Source organism: Tenrec ecaudatus, chromosome 2 (assembly GCF_050624435.1).
Source record: "Tenrec ecaudatus isolate mTenEca1 chromosome 2, mTenEca1.hap1, whole genome shotgun sequence".
Lineage (NCBI taxonomy): Eukaryota > Metazoa > Chordata > Mammalia > Afrosoricida > Tenrecidae > Tenrec > Tenrec ecaudatus.
The window spans coordinates 51,497,044-51,524,485 of NC_134531.1; the positions used below are offsets into that span (position 1 = coordinate 51,497,044).

At 38.5% G+C, this 27,442-nt stretch overlaps 1 protein-coding gene across 4 annotated transcripts in view; it reads right to left on the bottom strand.

The window, feature by feature from the left end:
* The window catches only part of SLC38A9 (solute carrier family 38 member 9), a 97,788-nt gene that overhangs the window by 36,435 nt on the left and 33,911 nt on the right, over nucleotides 1-27,442 (bottom strand). For all 4 annotated transcript variants that reach the window (XR_012782829.1, XM_075541046.1, XM_075541045.1 and 1 more), the window contains exons 3-10: nucleotides 24,390-24,522; nucleotides 18,521-18,642; nucleotides 18,324-18,387; nucleotides 17,377-17,470; nucleotides 13,363-13,533; nucleotides 9,779-9,838; nucleotides 6,033-6,227; nucleotides 1,802-1,909 (exon numbers count right to left, since the gene is read on the bottom strand). Coding sequence is in view for 3 of the 4 variants with exons in the window: in XM_075541046.1 (XP_075397161.1) it covers nucleotides 1,802-1,909; nucleotides 6,033-6,227; nucleotides 9,779-9,838; nucleotides 13,363-13,533; nucleotides 17,377-17,470; nucleotides 18,324-18,387; nucleotides 18,521-18,642; nucleotides 24,390-24,522 (947 nt within the window). In the remaining variant the exon portion in view is untranslated. The remainder of the gene's footprint in view (nucleotides 1-1,801; nucleotides 1,910-6,032; nucleotides 6,228-9,778; nucleotides 9,839-13,362; nucleotides 13,534-17,376; nucleotides 17,471-18,323; nucleotides 18,388-18,520; nucleotides 18,643-24,389; nucleotides 24,523-27,442) is intronic.

Here is a 27,442-nt window from a genome sequence, read left to right on the forward strand (position 1 = left end):
CCTTTGTATCATTTATAAATGAGGTACAGTCAAATACATGGCTTAACATGTTTAAATGGATTTTTTCCTGATGACTAAATAACTATGTGTCCTCTCCCTCTCCCTTAGGTCTATTCGCTAATGTCTTACCATTAGCCAAAACTTTTAGCACTCTTTCTACAAATCACAATGGTCTTATTTTAGTAACTAACATCATATGCTATTTCTATCCATGAAAGGAAGGACCGGCACAGAGCTGGCATTTTCATCAGTTTAAATACCATCTGAGAGGGAAGGGTGCCAGTCAAGGCCCAGCACTTCCTTTATCTTGGATTTATGAGAACTGTTGTGTCTTTGTGGGCTTTTAATAGAAATGAAACATCAAAGCTAATATGGGTAAAAAGCTGTGAAAACAAAGAGCAAGCAGACATATAAATCACCAACTCGCAATGCCCATCGATCCGGTAGAGCTGGAAAGTCCAAGACTATTACAACAAAGGAAACAAAATGGGTAATAAACAATCACAAATACAGGTATCGCTCGCTTTTCAAATGTTTGCTTTCTGCCACACTTCATGTTGCTGAAAGACTTCTTCCACTAGCCACAAGCAATCCAGAGGCTTTGACTTTTAAGAAAAAAGGCTCCGATGAAAGGAGGTGGTTCACAACGAGCCATTTGCGGAGCCGAGTGCTAAGAGTGATACCACCCGGGTCCTTCCTGCCCGGTGAGCGACCCCGAGCAGTCAGCCTCACCGCTCTGAACAGAACCCGTGGATGCTGTCGGTTAGGGGTCTATGTTCGTGCGTGCTTTGGTCTGCTTTGCTAAGGGAAATTTTGAGACTGGCAATGTTCAGCGTTTCTCCCAGGTCGATGAATGGTCGCCGTGGCCTTGCTTTTGCCATTTGGTCTCAGGACGGGTTTCCGGCGGTTGCTGTTCTGTGCAGGCGAGGTGGTTCCAGCTCGAGTTCCCGCACAGCAGAGCGGAACCGGCCCCGTCCAGGGCGCCCCTCCCCGTTGTCGCTACGCTTCAGCCCACAGCTGCAGCTACTGTGTCACTTCATCTCGTTGTGGGCTTTTCTCTCTTTTTTTTTTATAAGAAAACCCAACTTCAGATCGTGGGGAAAACCTGTACAGATTTTAGGGAGTAACCGAACCAAATCCACTCCATTTTACCGAGTGGATTCCAACCCCCATTGAGCCTCTAGGGCAGAGTAGAACGGCACAGAGTGTTTCTAAGGCTGCAATCTTCATGCGATCAGGCGGATGTTCAGGAGAAGTTATTATTTGCATAGGTTAGTCACTGACCATGTTCTAAGTTTCTGGAACCTAGGGGTATATTTTCTCAGAAAAATCCAGAGAATGAAATGAGGAGCTGATGCCAAGGGCTTAAGTGGAGAGCTATGTTTTGAGAATGATGAGGGCAACGAATGTTCAAATGTGCTTGACATAATTGATGAATGTATGTATGGTGATAAAATGATTTTTTTAAAAAGAGGACGGAATTATTACATTGTACAACATGTGAAATGCATGCCAATAAAACCAAACACATACGTTAAAAAAAAATCCAGAGAATGAGTCCTTGATTTTCTAATTGCAATATAACTTCAGTGAATTTCAATTCCCAAGTAGAAATGACCAAAGGTCCTGTTTACCTCTAACTTCAAGAATATCAAAATAATCTTACCTGCTATCTTGTTTTTAGCTTCACAGAATTATAACAGAAATAATCAGCATACAAACGTCATTTTAGCATAGCATCAAAGAGAGGCTACCTTAAAGATCACATTGTGATTTACTTTTGTAGGCTACACCAGCTCACCTGGTACAAAAAACTCTGTTGGCGTAAGCCAATGAAATTCCAGATGGAATCCCAAGCGCACAGCCTTGAAGGTGACCAGGAAAATCAAATAGAGAACAGAGACAGTGCCTGGAGAGAGAGGGGGGAATCAGAAACTGCTTATCAACTTTGTGTGTTTCCACCATATCAGAAAGCATGGAAAATAATTATCTTTGGAGTCCATTGGTTATTCCACTAAAATCCAGCTGAGCTCTAAAGATTACCGTGGTACCCAGGATAACAAGCTAAATGAGTTATAAGGAAACAAAAGTCTCAAAATGTAGTCCACCTAGGATGAACAAGAACAGTGGTTCTCAACCTGCCTCATGCCGCGACCCTTTCATATAGTTCCTCATGTGTGGTGACCCCCAACCATAACATTACTTTCATTGCTACTTCATCACTGTCATTTTGCTACTGTTATGAATCTTAATGTAAATATCTGATAGGCAGGATGTATTTTCATTGCTACAAATTATTACAAACAATTAAAGCATAGTGATTAATCACAAAACAATATGTAATTATATATTGTGAAATATTTATTGCTAGTTACAAATAAATTTTTAAAAATCATTTCATTGAGGGCTCCTACAACTTGTCACAATCCATACATCCATCCATTGTGTCAAACACATTTGTACTTTGTTGCCATCATCATTCTCAAAACATTTGCTTTCTACTTGAGCCCTAGGCATCAGCTCAGTTTTTCCTCTCCCTCCCCAAATAAATGAAATTTTGTCTTGAAGCATTGTATTAGTCTGGGTACTTTGTCGAAACAAATCCACATACCTTATGCACAAGAGAGAGTTTTATATAAAGGTTAAGTGCGCATCAAGAAAACATGCCAGATCAGCTATACAAGGACATAAAATAAAACAAGGACTCTACTCGCATGGAAAAGAAAAAGAAGAAAACATCCCAACCCAGTGCTGCCCAAGCCCACAAGTCCTACATCAACTCATTAACCCATATGTCAGACACCAAACCACGAAGTCCTCCTTCATCTCACAAAACAGACACAATGATGCCGACTGCAGGAGTAAGTGAATGTGTAAGCATCTCAGCGGTGGCAGGGGTTTCCACACTGCACCTCCAGCACCCAGAGCTGCATCGGGGTAGGTCCATGTGGCTTTTCCTCAGGTATGTCTTGCAAGGAGCTTTGCCAGCTAAAGCAGGGAATTGGCTAAGGCAGCTGCACCCTGGTGTGACCATCACAAAGCAAGAGACCCGAGAACTAGAAAGGCAAGGCTCGCCAAGCCATTTATTCCTCCGCCCTTCAATTAATTCCACATGTGTTTATTGGCCAGGTTGGCACAATAAACTAACTCAATCCACCCCTTGCCAACCTGGCACCTGTACATAATTCTTTAGCGTCATAATTTCAATTAAGTAACAGCTGCACCATTTCTTTGATCATCGGACGAGTGTGTGGCTGCCTTGCTTGTTCTGTGCCTCAATTTGCAAGCTACACTACCTGTGGGACATCTAACCCATAGACTGTGTCGCTGTAATTTAAGGTTCCTTCAAGACCTGCTTCGCCACACAATTGGAATTTACATCTCTTGAGCTGGGGACTGTCGGACCCTGTCATCTGGCTGACTGTTGGTGACCTGCCTTGGTGTTTGCTGCCTGTGCCGGAAAAGCCTGAATTGCCTTACAGACAACTACCTGGCGGCCATCAAGACTTGAAGGTCTGCCAGTGTCTCACAACTCTCATGGGAGTGAGTTGCACTGAGCCACTTGTACTGCTTTATAATTTAACTGTTTATTTCTTGTGTTATATATCTATCTGTATAAATAAATAAATATAATAATTAGCAATCTGGTTTTGTCTCTCTAGAGAACCCAGACTAACACAAGTATGGTGTAGCATGGGTAAGTCTTCACACCGGGTACTCGTATGTGGGCGTATCTGCTTGTGGGTGGACCCGCCGGGAGACAGAAAGAGGAGTGGCGTCTGGTTTCCTAAGACTACGTAAATATGTGTTTTTTCCGATGGTCTTAGGCGACCCCTGTGAAAGGGTCGTTCAATCCCCAAAGGGGCTGCGACCCACAGGTTGAGAACTGCTGAATTAGATGAAGGTAACATTTTGTTGAGTGCAAAACTGCTTACTGTGTTTATGAGCTGAGGTTAATGGAAAATAGCAGCTGAGAGACCATCATAAAATGGAAAGGTTACATGAAAAATCAGGAAATGGACTTAAAAAATGCCTTATGTTTGAAGTGCTAAAGATAGAAAACAGGCTGGAAAAGACTGTTACAGCATTAGTGTAGGCTGATAAATACAGAAAGAAAAGTAATGAATGTGGATTATAAATACATTTGAGGGAACCAATAAACGAAATGATCAATGAAGAGCCTGGTCTAGAGTCTAGAGGAGTCTTGGATTATGTAGTACCCGATCCAATCCCAGGTGTTACAGAGAGGAGAAAGTAGTCATTCAGAAATTTTTAGCAATATAGAAGCCTGTAAGGCATTGAGCCCAGTCATTACAGAGTCAGAACACCCTGCAACCTGTCAAACACTAGTTCCTTTAAAGCCATACACCTACATGAAATGGAAAGTATCAGAGGCACAAGCAGAATATCTTTTAGGTGTTGGGCAATTAGCAACCCCGTTAAAAGTCTGGTGATTGTTTTGATCAACTGAGCAAATCTTTCTATAAGCTCACATGCTCACTTTTTGAAAAATTTGTTCCATAGGAAAGGCAGCAAGCAAGCCAGGAAACCACACATGTGCTACACAAGCTCGACTGTGGGTTTAAAGATTAGGTGATTCAGAAAGGATGAAAACAAGAGGCCACAGTTTATACACCCACACGCTTTCTTTTCGCTGTGTCTATGGCAGTTCTCAAGGTACTCTGGTGGTGGGCAGTCCCATGGTTCAAACCCATCAACCGCTCCATGGGAGAAAAAGGAGGCCACCTGATCCTGTACAATGTATCGCACTGGGAGTTCTACATAGAGTCCCTATGAGTCACAGAGACACAGGGGCAGTGGGTTGGGTTTGGGTTTGGGTATTGCAGTCTTATAGTCAATCCTGTTTTGAGGAACAAATACAGAGTCAAATCCTTACCTCCTCCTCCTCTGTTTTTCTGGTAACCCCAAAGCCACCACCTGGTGATGTGATGGATAATCTTAATGTTCACTCTAAGCTGTCTACCAAGAAATCAAATCTATAGGAAGGAGTGGAAATCCTTGAACTATTTAGTTTTATCAACTACTTTTGAATGACCCTAATTTTAAGTTAATGAGATCTGAGCTCTCATTAGGACTCTGGGTAACTTCTTCTGCCATCTTAAGGGTCAGTTTTTTAAGAAAAGGTAGCGTCAAAATAGACCTCCAGTGACCTCTGACAAACAGGGCTCACAAAGAGAGAAATCATTATTCCAAGAAGGAAAAATCACCAAAGAAAAGAATTGAAGCAGAAGAACCCTAGGGAGTTTGAACTAGAGAATGCTCTCATAGGCTGAAAAGCTAGGGATGATTCAGCAATGATACTCTTCAATAAGAACTGTAGGAAAATAACCTTCCTTAAATGCTGTAATGCTTCTAACCCGAGAATTGAGAATTTACTACGTTATCCAAGTTGAACTGCTTCCAAAACTTTAGTCTATATCTTTTGGTTTTGCCCTCATCAGAAATGAGGATCACTTGCTGGGCAGGATACGATGGAAAGACTACTAACTCATGTTTAAAAAAAAAGTGTGTTGGAGGGAGGGAGGAGGGGAGAGGTGATGTAAAGTCATCAACTATGTTCTAAATTCTATTAAAAAACAAACAAACACCCCCACCAGGGGGACGAACAACAGAAACATGGGCGAAGGGAGACAGCAGTCAGTGGAAGATATAATAATAATTTATAATTTTTCAAGGGGATATAAGGGTGGGAGGAGGGTCGAGGGAGGGGAAAAAAGGAGCTGACACCAAGGATACCAAGGGCTCAAACAGAAAGTAAATGTTTAGAAAAAGATGATGGCAATATATGTAAAAATATGCTTGATATAATTGATGTATGGAATGTTCTAAGAGCCCCCAGTACAATGATTTAAAAAACAAACACCAAAAAGCAGGCTAATACGTTAGTGAATAAATTAAGCAGACATGAACAAGTATGGAAAGTCTCTTTCTCGCCAGCTAGACCATTTCCCCCCGGGCCCCAGCATGTATTCTACTACTTGGAGGCTCCACAACTCAGTGCCTTGGCTTACCTAGAATATTAAACTTGGCGAAAAATGAAGGTGATTTGAAATTGAGCAGTGGCATGAGGAGCCCGATGAGGTAAAATGGCACGGTCTTGGACTTACTCCACCACTTCCCAAACTGTTGGACTCCCGTGTCGTTGGCGAAGAAAATCATAGAGCCATTGTCAGGATGGCCGCCATGCGCAGCACTTGGACAAATCACTGCAGCAAAGAAAGCCCCCGATTAAACCAAGCCACGGAACACAGGACACAGAGGTCCCAGGATGCTTGTCGACCTGCCTCCACTTTTACCACAAGCACTGCTCCTTCTTTCTGTGAAAAAGATGATTATACTTGAACAGATTAGGATTCTTTCACCTACAAATAAATACATAATTACGAGGAGAATCTTTTTAAAAATTTCAAGCTTATTCTTTGCTTCTACTGGAAACACCTTTCCTACCAAATATCCATCAGTTCCAATCTGGAGAGACAGTCCTGGGCTGGAAGTCATTTGGTCTTATTTATGGGACACATGCACATTATTTCTCTGATAACCTGTTTGTTATGCTAAGGACTCACCCCAAGGTCAAAGAAAAGTTTTCGTTGGTGTCAGGGATTTCTGAACAAAAACTATGGGTTTGGTACAAAAAGTAGACAGCATTGAAAAAACTATGCCAGTATTCTCAAAACTACCCCAGTATTCTAAGTACTGATTCAACCTCAATAACCTTGGATGCTAGTAATCTATAACAATTCTCCTTATACGTTACGATCCTTGGCAGCAACCTAAAAGCCCAGGAGATACTAGAAAACCAGAAAGTCAGCAAAATATATTTTTCTTCACACTGAGCTGCGGTGACAATTTCTGCGATCAGATAGAATACAAACCATTCCAAATTTCATGCATGAACTTGGCTAATAACCAGTTTTTTGTAAAAATCTTAATAAAAACTTACAGCTGGTAAAACACACTAAGCACCAACGTTACTCATACTGATCATCTGTTCACGGGAAAGGGATAGATTCCTTTTAGGTCCTATTTAAACTTCCTCCTCTATCTGTTCCGTGGCAGGCCACACGCTAGCATTTAATGTTCTGTCTCATTCTCCCTTAGTCAGCATTTGAATGTGTTTTTTTCCTTCTGGGCTCTGGAAAAAAGTAAATTACAGTAACCTGAATTTTTCTTGTGCTGATAAATATGTGGTTACGTGCACAGGCAATGGAAGTAACAGCGAGTAATGGATCCCAACACTTCCATTTAGTGACGTGGGGCAAGTCAGATTTCTCTGTGTTTTTGTTTCGTATCTAGAAAGTCGGGACCTAGGCACTTACTAAAAGGGTTGCTCTAAAACAATGCCTGGTTGGAGCCTGGGCAGGCCTGCTGCGAACAGGACCTCTAAACGACAAAGATGTCTGGACAGCTCTGGTCCAAGGTCATTTTTGCTGGCTATCAACAGGGTTTCTGGAACCAGAGAGAGCACGAAGCTTTCTTGAAATTGAAGGTGTTTATGCCAGAGATGAAATGGAATTTCATTTAGGGAAGGGATGTGTTTATGTGTACAAAGCAAAGAACACCCTGGTGGTAAACCTAATGAAACCATTAGGTGGCTGGCATAGTCCCTGAGGTGTCCATTATGCATGCTCAGTGGTTTGAGCATCCAGGAAGGGGCGGCACACCTAGGTGGGTGTGACATCTGGATTGGCCCATCTGGCCCAGGTGAATTCAATTCAACCAATGGGGTTGACCAGGATCATCGGCCACTCCTCCCCGCAGAGGACATGAAAAGTCAGAATCCAGAGCCTTGCAGCCCCTTTCCCACTTCTCAAGCTGCTCCTCAGAGGCCCTGCAGTGGTCTCCTCTGGCCTCAGGACCCCACGTGCGGGTGTGAGGGGCCCTGAGGTGTCTGCGTAAACCTGCAACTTCTTTTTCTTTCATAAATCTCACTTGGATCACGATCCAGGTTTTTGAGTGACTTGTTTCTTGATCGAAGCCAAGGACTGAGGTATATTTCTCCCACGAGAGAGCTCTAGCAAAACCAAGTCCATGGAGACAGTGCCATGGTTTGAGTCAAATTCCAGAGCATCCTGCCTGCTAAGGCTTTTGGACATAGAATCTGTGTGATGGGGTGCCCCTCAAGGATTTAAACTTACTGAAAAGCAAGTAACTACAATCGTGTCTTTGCTAAAAATTAATAAAACAAATGCCTCTACAGTAAGTGGTCAATAAATAAATTGTGATTTTCTACTTTACCCAAGTTCATGTCTCTATTTACTACCCTGCTCAAAATAAATATTAGAGGAAGAATCAAGTACTACAATCAATGATAAGAAGTGCTTTAAAATATCACAACACAAAGACTTCATTGGTTGTGTTCTTCAAAAGCAACTGTGTGACTGTCTACTGGTAATAATTAGTGATAAGCTGACTAACAGAGAAGAAATGACATCGTTAGGCATTAGTAAACTACCTTTACCAATTTGTGTCAGAGAACTTTCTCTTTTAACTCAAGGATGTTATTAATTCTTTGAAGATTCTGAGGGAAGGACACAGATTTTAGTATATTTTTAAAAAATATAAGGGTGGGTGTGTTCATCAGGTGTGATTAAGGGGTCAAGGGTACACTGAGTAGCTAACAATGGAATTGCATGTTTTATGGGAGAACTTTTATCTACTTATTATTATATCCCCCAGAACTTAGAACCATTCTGGATCCATAAGTTCAATAAGCATTTGTTGAGTGAATTGTCCTCTTAGTGATCAATCACTGTGTACAACAAACAAAATAAGCATCAATTTTCTATCCCTGAAACCCAAAAGCACCAATGTCTTTAAAGGTTAGCAGTTTAGCAGTTAACAAGCTAATAGTTTTTGTGTGACTATTTGTGGGAAAATACATAATAACATATTTCATCTATCTTCACATATATAACTCAATAATTTAAATTATATCCATCATGTTGTTCAATCATACTCCTTATCTGCCCTCAAATAATACCATCGCCCTTAATACCATGTACCCTAAGCAATGGATCCTCCTCCTACTCCCTCCTACCCTACATTATTTATTATATCTACTTTCCCACTCACTGTGACTAGATTAAACCCAAAGACTTGAAGTTTACATTAATAAAAAACTTAATAATTGGAACTTTTCAATGTGAAATTAAATTTTTTAGGTGGTATGGATCAAAATTTCAATTATTTTTTTCTTCTTTTTTTTCAATTAATTTTTCCATAGTTAATAACCTTTGTTTATTCTCAGGAAATTATTCTAGAGGTTACAAATTATATATGCATTTTCTGTATATCATTGATTAAACAATAAATATCTAAAATTCAGTTAACAAACAAAACTATGCATCTAGAGAGAAAATAATCATAAACTGGTATGATTAGCAATACAATAGGTTCTTAGAAATATGTATAGTTTATTCTTAGGCAAATATACACACTACCACTGGGGACTAAAGTTGTGCACTGAATAATGTGAAATACCTCAAGTATGTGGCTAGAGGTTATATTCATTTTTAAAAACACATTGCCAACAATTCAATAGTAGCTCAGTTAGCACAATTAGAGCTTCTGCTAATCATTTATCTAAAATAAAGTTAAAAGAAGCTCTAAAGTTGATTGTGACGATTGCACAACTAATAAGAATATGATTAAATTAAATGTTAATAAAAGGGTTAAAAAAATCAAGTCTTAAGTTCTATCTCAAATTGTTTTTGACAAATAAAGAGACAAATTAATTAAGTTACAAAATACTTACCAGGGTTGCTATCATTGGTACTCAGTACAGAGTCTGTGTCATTAATGTGATTTATAAAATCTAAAAAGGAAAAAGATACCATTTAAAGTCTCTTTAGCTATAAAAATAAAGCTTTATTGAATGGTAATATTGTAAAATACATTGTAAAAGTACAATTAAGATCAGTCCATTATTGACCTAGTTTTGTCTTCTTCAAATTTCCCTATTTTAAGGAATTCATGTCATAGTTTCACAGCTCCATTATAGAACATTTTTCTTGATTGACAAGTTTTAAAAAATCTACCCACAAAGGCTGACAATGTTGATAAAACATCCTGTTCTCCGGTGGCATGGCGGTTAAGCACTAGGTTGCCAACCATAAGGTCGGTTTAGGGTTTTAGGTTTTCATAGGGTTATTAATGACTTAAGAGAATTACATGAGCTTAATAACACCTTATAACAATTGAAACTTCATTTCCACTCAAACCCTCAGAATTCAACACCTTTAGAAATAGGATCTTTGCAGATGAAATCAAGTTAAAATGAAGTCACCCAAAACAGAGTATTGTTCTATAAAAAGTGGGAAATTTGGACATCGACACTAAGGAAGCCATGGAAAGCTAGAGGGAAAAACTAGATACAATTGTGAGCCAAGAAACATCAATGATTGCTGGCAACTACCAGTAACTAGGAAGAGGAAAGGGAGGTGTGGTATTTACACAATTTCCTGCCATCTCGATAAATAAGAATGAAGGGGTGGAATTTAGCCTGTCAATCAGGTCATAGCCTGGTGATTCCTTCCTTGTGGTGTAGCCTTCTCATGAGGATGCTGGAACTTCATCTCTTCCTCCCTGAAGGTGGGACACACTCTCTCTCTGCTAGACCTCCCTGTTGAAGAGTCACATGGAACCATGCTGAATACAGTCAGAGTGTCGGAGATGCATCCCCTACCATTGGATCCACAGGACCTTCCTCCCACCAGCCAGTGATCTTCCTGCACTCAGCATCATTGCATGTGCTGCGTGAGTCTCAAGAGGAATTCATGGGATAATACTGTGTGGGTGATTAGACCAACTATCCCACACTATTGAATTTATGTACTTGATCTGGACTGGGATGGGATGTCTTATTGATGCATAATTACTTCTTGATATAAAGTTCTCTCTTACACATATATGAGTATCTCCACATTTGTTTCTCTAGTCAATCCGGACTAATGCATAAGGATTCTTCCCTAGAGCGTTAACAGGGAGCATGGTCAGGCCAATACTTAACATCAGTCTTCTGTTGCTATAAGCCACCCAGTAAGGGTCATTTATCAAGGCAGTCTCAGGAGAGCAATATGCCAAGACTCCACAGGACAGCATGAAAAATAACAATATCTCTTACTAACAGGCATGAAAATTCTAGATTCTAAGTCTATTACCACTAAAAGCAAACTGAATCTAGGAAGAATAAACAAATATAAAACACATGACTAATTTAAATTTATCCCAGAACTTAAGAATGGCTCAAAAGTTTAGAAAATGTGCACATTTAATTTTTCCTGCTAACAATTTAAAACAGAAAAAAACTTTTGGTCATCTCAAGAGATGTATCTAATAAAATTCAGCACACATTAATAAAAGTGCTTAAGAAAACAATAGTAGGTGGAAACTTCTTTGCAAATATCTTTATATCTTATAGCCAATAAACCATAACAAACATAATATTTAATGGTGAAATACCACAAGTGTAAAGATGCCCACTAGCACTGTTTCTGTGTAATGTCACACACCCATACACACATATATACATATATGCACATATGTGTCTGTAATTACACACATATAAACTATATGCATGTATATCAATATAAATGTACACACACTTCCATCTATCCCATAAACTTGACAGGAAGACTTTTTATTATAGACAGACACGTGTACACACGTAATTGAAACATTTTCACTGGATGAAGGAGCCCTGGTGGCGTAGTGGATTATGGGGTGGGTTACTAACCCCAAGGTCAGCATTAAGAAACCATAAGCTGCTACTCGGGGGATAGATGAGGCTTTCTTCTTCCCTTCAGGTTTACGGGCTCAGAAACCCAACAGGGCAGTTCTACTCTGGTCTAGAGGGTCACTGAGAGGTGGAAGCAACTCAATGGCAGTGGTCCTTTTGTCCTTTTAGTCTAGGAAGAAGCCTTCCATATTCGCACATGATGTAACTAAACAGACAAACATAAATCCAACATGCAGCTACAAAGTTATCAGAATGGCTAAGAGTTTAGTCAGCACGTTTGCTAGATTTAAGAGAAACATTTAAAATTTACTTAGGTTCCTTTATAAAGCAACAAGTAAATTTAATAAAAATATATCAGTATTTTCCGAGGACATGGGAAAATTGCCTTTCACGAAGGGTTCTAGGTTACAGGAATGTATTCATTTTCAAAATTTTATGGTTAAGCACTATAGACTTAACACAATCTCTATCAAAATTTCAACAACCTTCTTTACATGAATGGAAAACCAATCCTCAAATTTACATGGAATTGCAAAGGGCCCACATTGCCAAGGCAGTCTTGAAGAACTAAAACACTGGAAGACTCCTAGTCCCAGCTTCAAACCTTACGGCACTTGTTACAACGAGCCAAGGTGCCATGACAGGAACATATTCCAATGGGATAGAATTGAGAGTCTACAAATAAATCTAAATAATTTATAGCCAAATGATTTTCAATGACAAAGCTTAGAGAGAAATTAGCTGTTGTATGTTAAAACTTATTCTCAAATGTGGTTTTTATGTAAATAATAGATTTTACATATATAGAGTTTATTTAAGACATCTAAACATACAAAATTTAGTTCTAGAGAATGGGGGAACATTAGAATCTTATATCATGAACTTTCTATATTCAACTAAAAAATAATATAAAATGGACTTGGTCTCAGCCCACTTGAAGACTGCTAACCTGTGTTATGTACATAATTTATTTACTATATAACTTCCATTATTTCACTGCTTCCCGATTTTAGATTCTAGTATTTTGAAAAAAAAAATTCACTGCCATTAAGCTGAATCCAAATCATAATGACCCTATAGGATAGAGTAGAATTATCCCCTACAATGACTGAGATGATAAATCTTTAGGGGAGGAGACAGCCTCAATTTTCTCCACCCACGCAACTGGTAGACTGAGCTGCTGACCTTGAGGCTGTTCCAAAAATAAGAACTGGAATTTGCTCCTCCTAAAGTACATACACCAAATTCTTTAACAAGCACCAAAGAGTTTTCTAAATTTTTTTGTTAGACTAAAATTTTGTGGTAAAGACTGCAAATATCATTTGGGAACTAGAAATACTTTATGTCAACTAGAGATTTTATCTAATATATATCTTATGTCATCTAGAAATGAAAAGTATGTTATTTATGCTAAAATAAATTTTTGTAAATGAACATACACATTATATATGAGATCAGAATCACAGGATATAAGTTGCATCAAATATATTTTTCAGAATTACAAAGATTACTTTTACTTGGAATTTAAAACTGGAACTAAAATATTACAGTAGGGATAATATTTGAAAGTAACTGGGTTAACAAGTGATATGATTACTTACTAAAAATAAACTCTCCAGTATTAAAAAGGAAATTAGACATAAGCACCCAATAAACTATCATAGCTCCAATGAGAGACACCAAGGAGAAAAGAAGGCTTGACCACTGCCCAAAAGAGCCAAAATAGTGTCTGCAGACATCTGGATATTCCCAGACAGTGGTATCCAATGAAGCTGGAGAAAAACAGGCAAAGAAGAAATAAAATTAGATCTTGATCATCTGCTTCACAGTCATGATTTTTACTCTTCAAATAAAATAAAAATATTAGCGATCATAGCCAGCCAACCATTAGATATTATTATCTAAAGAAGGTATTATCAAATAATAGTAATGAACACATTATAGAATGAACACATAAGAAGAAATCAAAGAAATTGGCCAGATAGTCTGAAAAAATATATCGAAGTATGATAAAGTTTATTCATTAATACAAGTAATGGCCAAACCAAGGCCAGACAAACGGATTAGAAAGGGCAGAAAATATTAATTAATAATATTGGACAGAATCAGATAGCACCATGGAGAAAAGTTTTCTCACAATCCAGCTTCATACCACATGGCAATTTAAATTGTGGATATTTGAGTTAACAATTAGAAAATTCAGTCATAGGGAAAACAAAAAACACAATGTTGAAATAGATTCTAAAAGGTTATTCTTTTCAATCAACTGAATAAATGTCAAGTTGAAAAATAGGTAGATATAAATAAGCCTTTTAAATAGTGAGTGGGAAAGAAATGGACAAGAAATCAAAGACTTATGCTGACACCATATAAAAAGCCTACCAGATCTACCAGAACACAAGGGGGGCTTGTGAACAAATGGGAATGAAATCTGAATAAATAATACAATTAAGAGAAAGTATACATACCAAAAAGATAACTATGAAAAAGGTTGAACAGTAACATGGGTATCTTAAAAGGTGCTTCTTTTTAGGCGTTAAATGAAACAAGACAAAAAAAGAAAAAGGGAACCACACAAAATAATGGCAGGATTTGGTGAAACCCTGTGTCACTGTTGCATAACTGTCAATTAGCACAATTCTTTTAAAAAGAAATTGAACAATTTTTCTTACTCCTTATTTGAAGAAATCTAGTTAAAGAAAGCAATTCAAATGAAGAGAAGTATATATAAAGTATTTTTTAGAGGAGAGTTATTTACAAATGTAAAAAAGGGTAATGTTTAAACAAGTACAATTGAGCCAAAATGTGCATGTGTAAAAAATCATTGGGATTAACAATACTGACTGTAAGAATATTGAATTTACTATAACTGATAAAGTAAAAGTCAGAACTGGAACACAATAAGGTAATTCTATAATTCAATATGGAATTTATATCAAACCACAAACAAAAATATCGCTACAGAGGATATACATAGCATACATATTTTAATGTTCAATAACGGGTAAGAAAATACATACTTTTAACTATAAAGGATTATTTTACTTGTCATCAAAGGATCATCTCACAGCTTTTGTTCTTCCATGGGAGTTCCTGGGTAACAGCTAAGAGCTTGGTTGCAAAGCAAAGACTGGATATCCAAGTCCATCTAAGGCACCTTGGAAGAAAGGCCTGGCACTCTACTCTTGGAAGTTCAGCCATTGAAAACCCTGTGGAGCACAGTTCTAGTCTGACACACATGGGCCTGTCATGAATTGGGAGTAAAGTTGATGGCAAATGGGTAGGTTTTAGTTGTTGTTTTATAACTTTATTCTCTGAATTCTTTGGAGCGCATTGCTATGCTTGATGAAACTATGAAACCTCATGTTCTGTCACTTTTGGGGCAAATAAGGTTATTATTACATGAGAGAAAGTGGTGAAGCCTGAAAAACTGAAAACAATAGAACAAGATAAGGAAGCTAAGAGTGTTACCAATATCAAGAATAATTACTCAAAAAATTCTCCTAGCTTCATACTTGGGGAACAGTGGAAAGTAATAAATAAATAAATAACAACAATTAAACATCTGCATATTGCCTAAATATTGGCCCAGGTAAGTAATATTGCAGCACGCTCATATTTAATTCTTCTACTAATTTTAACAAATACTGGGGCTCTGGTGGTGTGGTTGCTGTGGGTTGGGCTGCAATCCAACTTCAGTAGTTCGAACCCACCAGCTGTTCCATGGGAGACAGGGCTTTCTACTCCCATAGAGTTACAGTCTCAGAAATCTGCCGGGCCAGTTCTACCCTGCTCAACAGGGTCCCTATGATCAGGCATTGATTGGATGGCAGTGAGTTTGGTTTGGGTTATCAAGGATCAAAAGAAGCAATCGAAAAGAAATGGGAGACTACTTTATCTTGATGAATTTGTTGTTACCTATTAAAACCTAACAAAAGCGGGGCACTGGTGAACAGGGAGAATGAATCCACAGAGCACAAACAGGTGCTCCTTGAATGTTGGAGTATAATGATCTTTAGAAATTACATATGCAAACCCACTAATATTTTGATCAAAGGGTTTAATATGTTTAAGAAAGGTCTTTCATGGGTTGGCTTCACAACAAATTAGCTTGAATACTGACCGTATGTTGGGAGCGCACAGTTTTGTTTTTCCCAATGTCCTCCAGGTTAACTCATTATCTGTCAGGATGATTTCTGATGATGATACAAATCTGATATCTTTTTTTCTGCAAAGTTTCCAGATTTTAGGTGTTGGTTAAAAAACATCTACTCTGAGTTGTATGAGCCACCAATAAAATGATTTTTTTTAAAAACAGAAAAAAATCTTTGAAATTTTCTTCTAAGATTTTTACTGTTTTTATTTCTTGGAAAAACCCCATTTGTCTTTAATTCATCACAACAATGTGTTTAGAATGCCAGATGCCATTGTGTTTAGGGGCTGTTGAGTTAATTCTGACTTATGACAACGTCAAGTGTGCAGCTTAGAACTGTACTCCACAAGGTTACTAAGGCTGTATCCTTTTAGAAACAGATTGCCAGGCTTTCCTTCCAAGGCATGTCTGAAGGCCTTGAAGCACCAAACTTGTGGCTAATAATCCAGTGCTTAGTCATATGTGCCATCTAGGGACTCAAAGGGTAAAAACAGAAGTCCCCCTCTCCAGTTTGAAACTAAAACAAATCTCCTCTAGAACCCTTCCCCAGTGACTGAGACAAGATTAGGTTAACATAGAGACTGCTTAGGAAAGGCAGGAAAAACAAACAAATAATTACAGAGAAAATTTGGTATGTTGACTTATACTTGCTAAAATTCAAGGAAATATGTCTATCTAGCACCTGGGGGTCAGTAGCTATGCCTTGGGCTGTGATCCACCTGGTCGGCAGTTCACCAGCAGCTTCACTGGAGAAAGACCGGGCTTTCTACTCTCTTAAACAGCTTTCGTCTCAGAAACCCACAGAGGGTCGCTATGAGTCAACCTTGACCTGACGGCAGTGAGAGTTTATCTGGCACCTAAACTGCTTAAAAAGCAACCTGAAAAATATCTCTTTCTGATCTAAAAGTTAAGAGATGAATGAAGGTATATGTTGGTCCAATAGGTCTTTTGGACTTATAGGTCAAAATGTGTCATACCTACATACTAAGAACCACAGAACTCTCCATTTAGTTTTGATACCGGTCTTATTTGAAAATATGAAACATGTTCTTTTAGTATTTTTATGAGGATAACACTAGTGCCAAAGTGAATTTATTCTGAAAAGAATTCCCACCCTTGTTGAATTTCCCACCCTTCCCTTATTAAAGGTAGCAACAGAAGGAACTCTCTCGGCACAAATTACACATTTTCACACGTGTGGAACACCCATTCATGGTCTACTTTTATGGGAAATACTATTAATACCCACATCAATCACCTATTTTTATTGTATAAAATTCTTACATATTGAAAGGGAGGAAAAAAAGAGGAACTGATACCAAGGGCTCAATAGAAAGTAAATGTCTGGAAAAGAATGATGGCAACCCATGTACAAATATGATTAATACAATTGATGTATGGATTGCTGTAAGAGTTGTAAGAACCCCCAATAAAATAATCTTTTATGATAATAAGTTCTTACGTATCATAGAGCGTGATCTCACTACTCTGTAGCAGCAATAAAGTGTTAAGATGCCCATCAGCACGATGACACACATTCCGGTAGTAAATCCAGCCTGGATAGATACAAAAATACAGAGCAATATGTAGACTCGTGTTGGAATAAACTCATTTATTGTTTAATCCTAAAGAACCATAATAAAACCTGGGAACTAATGAAAGATAATAATCTTTTTTTTAAGGATTGATGCATTTGAATTAAGGCATTGACCAAGAATATTAAATATACAAAGGAATGGCAGCCGAAGAAACAGATCTGGGTTGGAAGTCCAAAATAAACAAGTCCATTGAAAAGGATTTGAATAGACATTTCTTCAGAAGATCTATACCAAATTTATTTGGTTTGGTTCCCAAACTTATTTGGCCTATCTTCTCTTTTCAGGAAAGAAATTACTCTGTGGCCCCTTGGCAATTGAAAACTTGTGTACAACAGCTCAGAATTGAGGCTAAAGGATTGGTGTCTGCCTTTGCAGCTTTCCAAATCGTTTCAATGCCCCCAGCGGGCAGTAGCACCCACTTTGGGAAACACTTATGTATATAAATGGTCAATAAACACATAAAGAACAGCCAGAATGCTCCTTAGAAGTGAAGCTAGCCAGATTTTAAAAGAATTGGGTCATGTTATCAGGAGGGAATAAGTCCCTTGGGGAGAGTATTATGTTTGGTTAAGATAGAGGGAAGCTGTTATATCAATTTTGTTAATCGCATGTTCAAAACTTATCTTCCACTGATATTTATAATAAACAAATTTTAATTTTATAAGTATTAGATTTACAGAATACATTGGGAAGATAATACAATCATCTACTTTCTTTGAAAACTTTAAAAAATAGACTTATTGAAACCTCTATTCAACTTATAAAGAGAAATAAACTTTCAGGTACAAATCGTGCTAAAAAATTATATTACCTGTTTTATGCCCCAAGGAATACTTAGTATAGATGTTCCCATCATGGTATTCCAAATCATAAAACTGAAAGCACAAAGTAGCAGCAGTAAAAGGTGGGGGGTTGGATTCTTTAGACATTATAATTTAAACAAAAATAATCAGTAATTTTCATTCACATATAGTTTAAGTTATGTAACAAAAAAGTAGTTTTACTCACATGGTCACTAAACTGGTGTTTTTACCATATCCTTCAGAGTACCTTTCTAGTTTATAAGCAGAACCCAGCGGACTGTACACGTAGCACTCCTCTGGAGCTGGAACGACATGATCTGGGGCAATCTGCGGAGAAGAAAAATCAAGAAATGCACTGCAACGGGAGAACTAGCAACGTGCAAAAGCTACTCTTCCCTCTACGACTGAGCACCTGGCACGCCACATTTCAAATATCATGGCAAAAATAAAAGCAGGCAGAACTGATTACCATAAAAAAATGTCTAGGGAGCTAGAAGATCTGAAAGGGTAAGAACTTAAAGACTTGAATATTCAAGAGTCCAAATATTTTTCCTAGAAGAGCCAACACAGCTGAGAGTAAGAAGGCACAAGGAAGTCTTGGGCTGCGTAAGTGAGGGAAATGTCAAGAACCAGGTCATTGTACCTTTACAAGATAGTGAGCTTAGCAAAGTGGTAGGTTGAAACTCTCAGAATATATAGAATTAAGGAGTTAATAGAGAAGAAACAACATCATATACAAACTATTCTTTTCAATATTTTGGTTGCAGAGGAAAAATGAGCTAAAGCAATGCTTAAGGAAACAGAAAAGTATATACCTGTTTCCTGGAGGTCTCCTCACTCCCCACCCCCCCACCCTACTATCATGATCTCCATGCTGCCTCCCAATCTAGACTCGACGGGAGCATGTACATCGGTACAGGCAAGAGATGAAACTCACAACACATTGAACCAGGAATAGGAATGGCAATAGAGATACCAAAAGGGTAGGGGAGAAGTGGGGAGGGAGAGGGGCACCGACTGCAATGAATAGAACATAACCACACATACCCAGTCAGGGGGAAGAACAACACAAACCAGAGGGGAAGGGAGACTCCAGTCCGAGTGCAATTTGAAAATAATAAACAATCTACAATCTATCAAGGGGACCATGTGGGTTGGGGGGGAGGTTAGGGAAAAAAGGAGGAGCTGATCCCAAGGGCTCAATGGAAAGTAAATGTCTAGAAAAGAATGATGAAGTATATGTACAAATATGTTGGATACAATTGATGTATGGTTTGTTACAAGAGTTGGAAGAGCCCCCAATAACATGGAGAGAAAAAAAGAAAACAAAAAGGCAAAAGCAAGGATTTTTAAAGGAAGAGATTTAAGCATGCATACTAAAAACAAAACAATAAACACAAAAGTAGTTAAGTGAGAGAGAGTAAAAACTATAAGGGAGCTGAATGGAAACAGTTCTTATGTAGTTCACTCTGTTTTGTTCTAGTCCTCGCCACCCCATTTTGAAGAGAGAAATATAGTTTCCTGATATAAGTTTGCTCACCTCCCTGAGCATATCCCTTGAGAATACATAGTTCTGACATGCGAGTTGATAAAGGCATAGAAATGGACTTAAACACTTTTACTGCGCACCTTGAGCCAGCTGTAGGGCAGAGAGCAAGCAAAAAGCTCGGGCTTGCCAGAATGCCATATATTTGACACAGGCCACACCCCCAAGGACACGCCCCTTTAACTCACTAACAGAACTCATCATAAAAGCAATTCCATTAAATCAGACCTCATCATGGGGGTGACTATGAGAATCATGATTCAGCCAGCCTGAGGTACAATGTGAACTGTCATGCACCTGCTATGTAAATTGACACCTATGTAAATCAAGGGAGAAAGACTGGGCTTTCTACTTCCGTAAAACGTTAAGTCTCGGGAACCAACAGGGGTTCGCTTGGAGTCAACACTGACTCAATGGCTGTGAGTTTGGTAGGTCAAGTGTTGAAGAGAAAAAGTACAATACACAACCTCTTTCTTCCAGAAGTGCAAGTCCTCCAGGAATAGACATGAGGTCATACCAAAGGAGAGCCCCTGGGCAACACAGACGGTTACTGTGCTTTGCTGCGAACTGCAAGGTTGGAGGTTATAGGCTCCATCCCCAGGTTTCTTAGAGGAAAACCTTGGTGAGCTGCTTCAGAAAGAGCAACCACTGAACGCTTATGGGGCCCAGTTTTACTCTAATACTATGGGATAACCATGAGTCAGAAAGGACTTGACTGGCAAGTGGCTACTAGTTACCAAACAGAAGAATAAGTAGGTATTAAACTCTGTGGTGGACTGCATCATAATGAGTTTTTTAATTCATGGAAGGCGAGAATAGATGGGAGAAATTTCAAGAAAAAGTTGGAACTTTAGGCTTCAGCAGGGAGCCAGGATATGGATTGGGACCCAAATGTGTCATCAAGTCTTTCACTCAGATATGTATGCCTGACTATGGTGTTTTCTGGACAAATGTCTTGAATGCCAGGCAGTGGGTAGTTCTGGAAACAATTACTTGCTAGAGATACAAAAGCATTGATGGAAATTGAGGCTGTTGACTTCTCTTTACACACATTCCTTTTGGGTCTGAGTTCTGCTGACATGGAGGTGCAAGTTTGTCGTGAGCAGGCGCGAAATCACCATAGCTAGCTAAGCAAGTTCTGGAAGAAAATGATGGGGAGGGGAGGAAAGCTTTGAGGGGCACGGTTAGAAGCTAAAAGATAAGGGGCAAACTCATAGGTAACACAGAAAAATTAGAAGGTAGTCAGAGTGAGAATAACTCTACAAAGACCTATACTTGTTTCTTCATACTGTTCTTCCCTCATGAGTCTTTCAGGAAAAATAATCTTAGGAGTCTCAGAAAAGGGGTGCAAATATATAAACATTCATTAAAAATGGTTGTATCACATTATTAATTTCAGATCACTTAGTTTCAGTCAATAAAAGAGATTCAGCTTGGTATACAATGCCGATTTAACTTCTAGAGTAACAATGTACATTCGGGCCTAGACTAGTCTCGCCTGTATCTGAGATTTGTTTTCAAGAGCAGCCACAAGGTCTGACGATACTAGATGACGGCAAGGGCCAGATTAGTTTATTATGGAGCTAAGTCTTTTGATATAATGAATGGAAAACGCAAAAACTCAAGGGGAATTACCCCACTCAGAGCATTTTAGAAGTCCTTGTGTTGGCTAAGGCAAAGAGAATACTTGCTTTATACGACTGCTGCAAGAATGCGGTGAGATGTATCTGTTCTGGTCCATTTGTGCTCCATCGTAAACAGTTAACCATTTTTAGTTTGCTTCTCTCTGCTTCTTATTGATAGCTATTTTTTAAAATTAGAATTTTGTCTCCTAGAATCACTCTTTTTTCCCCTAGAATAATTCTTTAAGTTGCCAAGTTTCTGAATATCATAAAACTGTTCATTTTTATAATTAAATTTTATATGTATTTTGACCCTAAAGTAATAATAATAATACCAATTTTAGAAGATTGAATGTCAACAGACTATGGTCCATGAACCACATCTGATCTTTAATGTGTTTTGTTTTTTCATTTTAAATTCCCTGAGCTAAGAATGGTTTTATGAATTTGGTTTTGTGTCAACTTGGCTGGGTCAGGAATCTCACTAATTTGGCAGTTAAGGCTTTATAATCCCTCATGATGTTACATAACATAATGTTAGCACCTCCTTAGTGGGATTGGCTGTGAGCAACTGATAAATTGTAAGATTAGGGTGGAGAGCAACCCCCTAATAAAGGTCACAGCCTGGAAGCAATTGAAAGGAAATTTCCTTTAAAGAGTAAAGAGGGTGGTCTAATTCCTATATAAGTAGACTCTGTGATGAGCTTGCTTGCTTCTTTCTGCATCTGGATCCTGAATCTGGCTCATCAACACCTGGTTATCTGGATTGGAGCCCAGGGTCCATCACATTGCCTGCCCAAACCTGGGAGCCAACAGCAGCCTGACACCTGACCTGCCAACTTCAGATTCACTGGACTCAGCAGCCACAAGTCTGACCTGCTGACCTTGCATTTATCCACCTCTGCAGCCATCACCTCTTGCCTTCCTGCTTCTGCTGTCTCTTCTTGCTTTCTGGTTTATTGGCCCTCACAGCTACTTGAGTCAGGAGAAGCCTCCAACTTAATGTCTACTCCATGAACTTTAACTAGAATGGACTAATCGACTTCTACATGTGCGAGTCATTTCCTTAATATGGATTTCTCTCTTTTTATGTCTATGTGTATCTATCACTGGTTTTACTTCTCTAGAGAACTTAGACTAACACAAATTTCTATATTTTTAAATGGTTGTAAACTAAAACAAATAAAAATTTTGTGGAAGAAGCACACCAGCCTGTATGATCATGAGGTGTTGACGGGCTCAAGTCTCAGGTATCAGAAGACCCCAAACAAACCAATATATCGATGCAAATGATGGAGTTTTGAGTGGAGACCCAAAGCCCATCTGTAGACAATTGGACATCCCCCCACAGAAGGGTCACAAGGAAGGACAATGTTAGCCAGGGTGCAGCACAGCACCAATGAAACAAACAACATTCCTCTAGTTCTTTAATGCTTCTTCCCCCACACTATTATGACCCCATTTATACCTTACAAATCGGTTTAACTGGAGCATGTACACTAGTACAGATAAGAGCTCTTATCTGGGGAAGGTGGAAGGAGAAGGGGAAGAAAAGGGAACAGTGATCAACATATACCCCCCCCCCCACCCACACACCAAGGGGACAAACAACAGAAACGTGGGTGAAGGGAGACAGCAGATGGTGTAAGATATGAAAATAATCATAATTTATCAGGGGTCCATGAGGGTGGGAGGGTGAGGGCAAGAAAAATGAGGAGCTGATACCAAGGGCTCAAGCAGAAAAAAATTGTTTTGAAAATGAGGTTGGCAACATATGTACAAATGTGTTTGATACAATTGATGTATGGATTGTTATAAGAGCTGTAAGGGCCCCCAATAAAACGATTTATTACTAATAATTGTAAAATATCTGTGACAATATATGGCCCAAAGGGCCTAAAATGTTTAGTTTCTGGCCCTTTTGACCCTTGTGTGTGATATACAAAAGAATACTGTTGGTAGGAAAATAGTACATGAATATATGCATATATTTGTTTCCCACTCCTGTAAAAATTTATAAAACATTTCCCCCTTTAAAATCAAACTGAAAATGGAATAGACTAATCAGATCTGTTATTGCTTATGTTAGTAACTTATGACCCAAACTGCCACTTCGGAAGTGGTATATCCTCCTCTGTGTTCTTGGGGTTGGCGAGGAACAGAATTTAATCTAAGTATCTTTAGGCAGTTGCCAACTGTGGCAGTTACATAATCTGTCAATTTGTGAAGGGGTAGAGTCTAGCCTGTTAATAAGGTCGCAGCTTGATGACCTCATTTGGAGGCACTACGCAGGTAAATAGCTCACTGGAGGCCAGACCGCAACACTCTCTGCTTCAGCTTCCTGAAGACAAGCCACATAGAGCTACACTGATAGAGCCAGAGCCAGGGAGCTGGAGGAGCCACGCCAGTGCTGAGATGCTTCTATCACCACTTTCCACCCACTGATCTTCCCGCATTCGGTGTCACTGCATGGCTGCATGAGTCTAAAGAGGAATTTATGGACTAGTATCGACATATGGGGTAATATCGGGTTTATGGACTTGATTTGAATTTATGGACTAGTATCGACAGATGGCATATCAGACTTATGGGCTCGATCTGAACTGGGCTGGGATGTTTTTTGAATGTACAATTGCTCTTTGATATAAAGTTCTCTCTTATACACATAGGAGTGTCTATGAATTTGTTTCTCCAGTCCACTAGGACTAACACACCAACATAGATTGAAACACGGCTATGCCAGGTCCAATAAAAAAAGCATGCATTAAAATCCATCTTCTACTTTCCATGATGCTATCTTTGGAATGTGGCCATTAAAATGTGGATCCACTGGGAGTTGCCCTGGCTAATGTGTTTATTATTCATGTCGATTTGCTATTAGACAATTAATAATGCTTGTGCCTTACCAGTGCCTTGTCTGCAGGAGCGGCGAGTCGGCTGTAGTACTGAATCCTTTTGTTCATGGCAGAGGCCTGGTCACTAACCCTCTGAATGGCATTATTCACATTGACGATGTTTGCGGGTTCTATACAGAAAGGCCTAGAGAAGGGAATATACACTTGACAAAGAACGTTCAGCCAGAAATTCTGGAAGTCAGCCGTGGGAGAAAATAGCTTCTTGTCCTCCATTAGAAATAGGATGTACCCAGGCAAGGAGTTCACGGCTCACTTTTGGTGGGAAAGAAAATGCCACAAAGAAAGTATTATCCAGTCCACAGAATAAAGCTTTTGTCTCACAGTAATTTTACTTTAAATTATGCTTTCTTGATACGAAGGAACTTATTAATAGAGGAGATGTCATAGAAAGAACGCTAACCAGCTATTAAAATGAAATACAGTAGCTGTCGGTTTTAAACAATGAAACTTAAGACAGTTATGAATATTCTTCCAAAACTCTTTTGGCACAAAATCAAAGAAATTAAAAATAAAAATATTCCTTTCCTTAAGAGTCCCTACTCCTTTTCTCTAGGATGAAGTTTCTTCCCCTGATAAAAAGAATTCCTATTTCTTGGTTCGGGTACTAAGGATTAGTGATCTCAATCATGTCCCCGTGACACTGCTTCAAAGCCGTATCGAATAAGACATCAGGATACTAGAAATAGTCCACCTTATTCTACTTTTCTTAGATTTTAGTTACATACCCAAATAGGTTATTTTTTTAAATGTGTCCTGGCCAACATCAGATTCTAGTTTTCAATCATTTTCAGTAAGCAAACCCCACCCCTTCAGTTCCTTACAAATATCTCTCCATTTGATTTCTAATCTTCTAGTAATATCTCTTCCAAAATGGAAAGACCAGTCGGAGCTATGGAAAAACCCTGCATGCCTCTGGCAATTCCCAAATTATATATAATTTGCCATTTAATATCACACATATATCTATATTCAAATGTTGAAAGAAAAAACAATACAAGAGACTTATCATTATATCCACAGAGGACCTCATCTACATTTATCATTCTAAAAGAAACTAAAATAATTATTAATTAGATAATTTACACAGTATGATAATCATTTCTGGAGTCAGTGTTAATCCAATTTTGTAAAAAGTACAAGAAAAAAACTCAGAAAACGATATTTTAAGTTTTTCTATTTTTCTCCACTAACTCTGTGATAGTAGAGAAATTACATTGATATTAAGTTCATTCTTTTCACTCTAGATTGTATATAGGCTCTTTACTCTTTACTTACTATTTACTTTCCATCATACTACCCAAGTATGATGACTTCCATCTAGTTTAATTCAACAAGTACAAAAATAGAGCACTCACTGGTACAAGGATGACATACTAGTTACACTAAACATGCAATTATTACATTAATTAGATGGTGTCAATCAATCTCAAGGAGAGAGACAGCAAATGAATGTCAGAGGAAAGGAGGATGTTAAGAAATTTCTAATTGTAAAAAATTTGGTAGCCTGAGATTTCTGTCAGCTGTCCAAGTATCCAAGTATCCCACGGTGCGGGATAAGCATGGGTTGCTGCCAGCAAGACTGGCGGCTCAAACCCAAGAGCCGTTTAGTAGAAAGCAGCAGCTGCGCCCATAAAGATGGACTCTCCTCCAGGAAAACCAAAGGGGAAGTTGTACTCAGTCCTATAGGGTTAGGCTTATTAAATTGTGGGTTGCAACCCCATGTGGGTAAGTAAATGTGGAGGTTGAGAAAAATTTGGCAAAGTGAAAGGCTTCTAAGCATGCAACTACCAAAAATTGATTCAAAATAAAATGTGCAATGAATCTGAGGTGTTTTGAGCAGCGGTTCCCTGTGTTGCCAAGTTTCTCAAGCAAAAAGGGATGGCGATTGGGAAAAGTTTAAGAAGCTTGGAATTGATTCAATGGCTGTGGGTATAAGAGTATAATTTGTATCTCCGCTAAGGTACTCAGTGATACTAAAAAGCCAGTGTAAAAATATTGATACCTGGGAGATAGTTTAATCATGTTTAAGATTACATACTTCAGGGTCCTCACTTCTTGCTTTATGAGAATGATGACCCACAAAATTCAAGAAGAATTGCAACTTTAATGCCCCCCCAAAAAGTGGAGTCCTGAGTTATTAAATGAGATTATCAACAAATACAATGCTGATTTAGATATAGATATTCTACTTATAGCTTCTTATTCTAAAATTCACTGCCATTACTCTAAACCCCTCAGTTGGGTTGAAGGCCTGTAGAAAAGCAGTCCAGGAAGTGTGCAAACTGTCTCGCTTCCCGCCTCTCTCCGAGGCGTTAACTGTACCAGTTGAGTTGGCTTGGGGACTTTGAAAGCAGAATGTCTCTGTAAGCTTTTCTTTCCAACTGTTTTCATCGAGATGCTGAGCGCCTGTTCAAACAAATATTGTGGAATCTTTTCAAAACAGATCCTCTTTAAAAAAACACAACTCAGCATATTTTAGTGGAATTATTAGAAACATGTGTTTTAAAAGCTTCATTGCAAGAAAACAGAAACATAACTCACACTTCTAAACTAAGTTTTAGTAGGATTGAACTTTTTAAAAAAATTAAACAATACTTCACCAAAAACAATATTCTGACTAAAACACTTTAGAAACTTGGGCATTTTTCTTTCGAACACAGTTTCACATGACTCCTTCCTATCACTGTTTACCTCTCATTTGAAAAGCAGTTCAACTCTGCCATATCACAAATAAATGATGGCACTTCATGCAGGAGAGGTTTTATTTATCTTGCCTTATAAATGTTTATGATCATGCCATGGGAAAAAAATACCTTTAACATTCAGCAAAAAAAAAAAAAAAAGAAAACTTTTTAAAGGGTAAATCAAAATTGATTCTCTTAATACATTTATAATCAGAGAAAATTTACTTGTATCTAATACCTTTTCCCGGTTCCACTCCTTAAATTCCTCAAACCATTTTTGGCTTGCTAAGCTGTCTCCTCCCTTCTTCTACTGACCAGTTATACTTTTGTGAAGTTTAATAACAAATCCGCGACTACGAG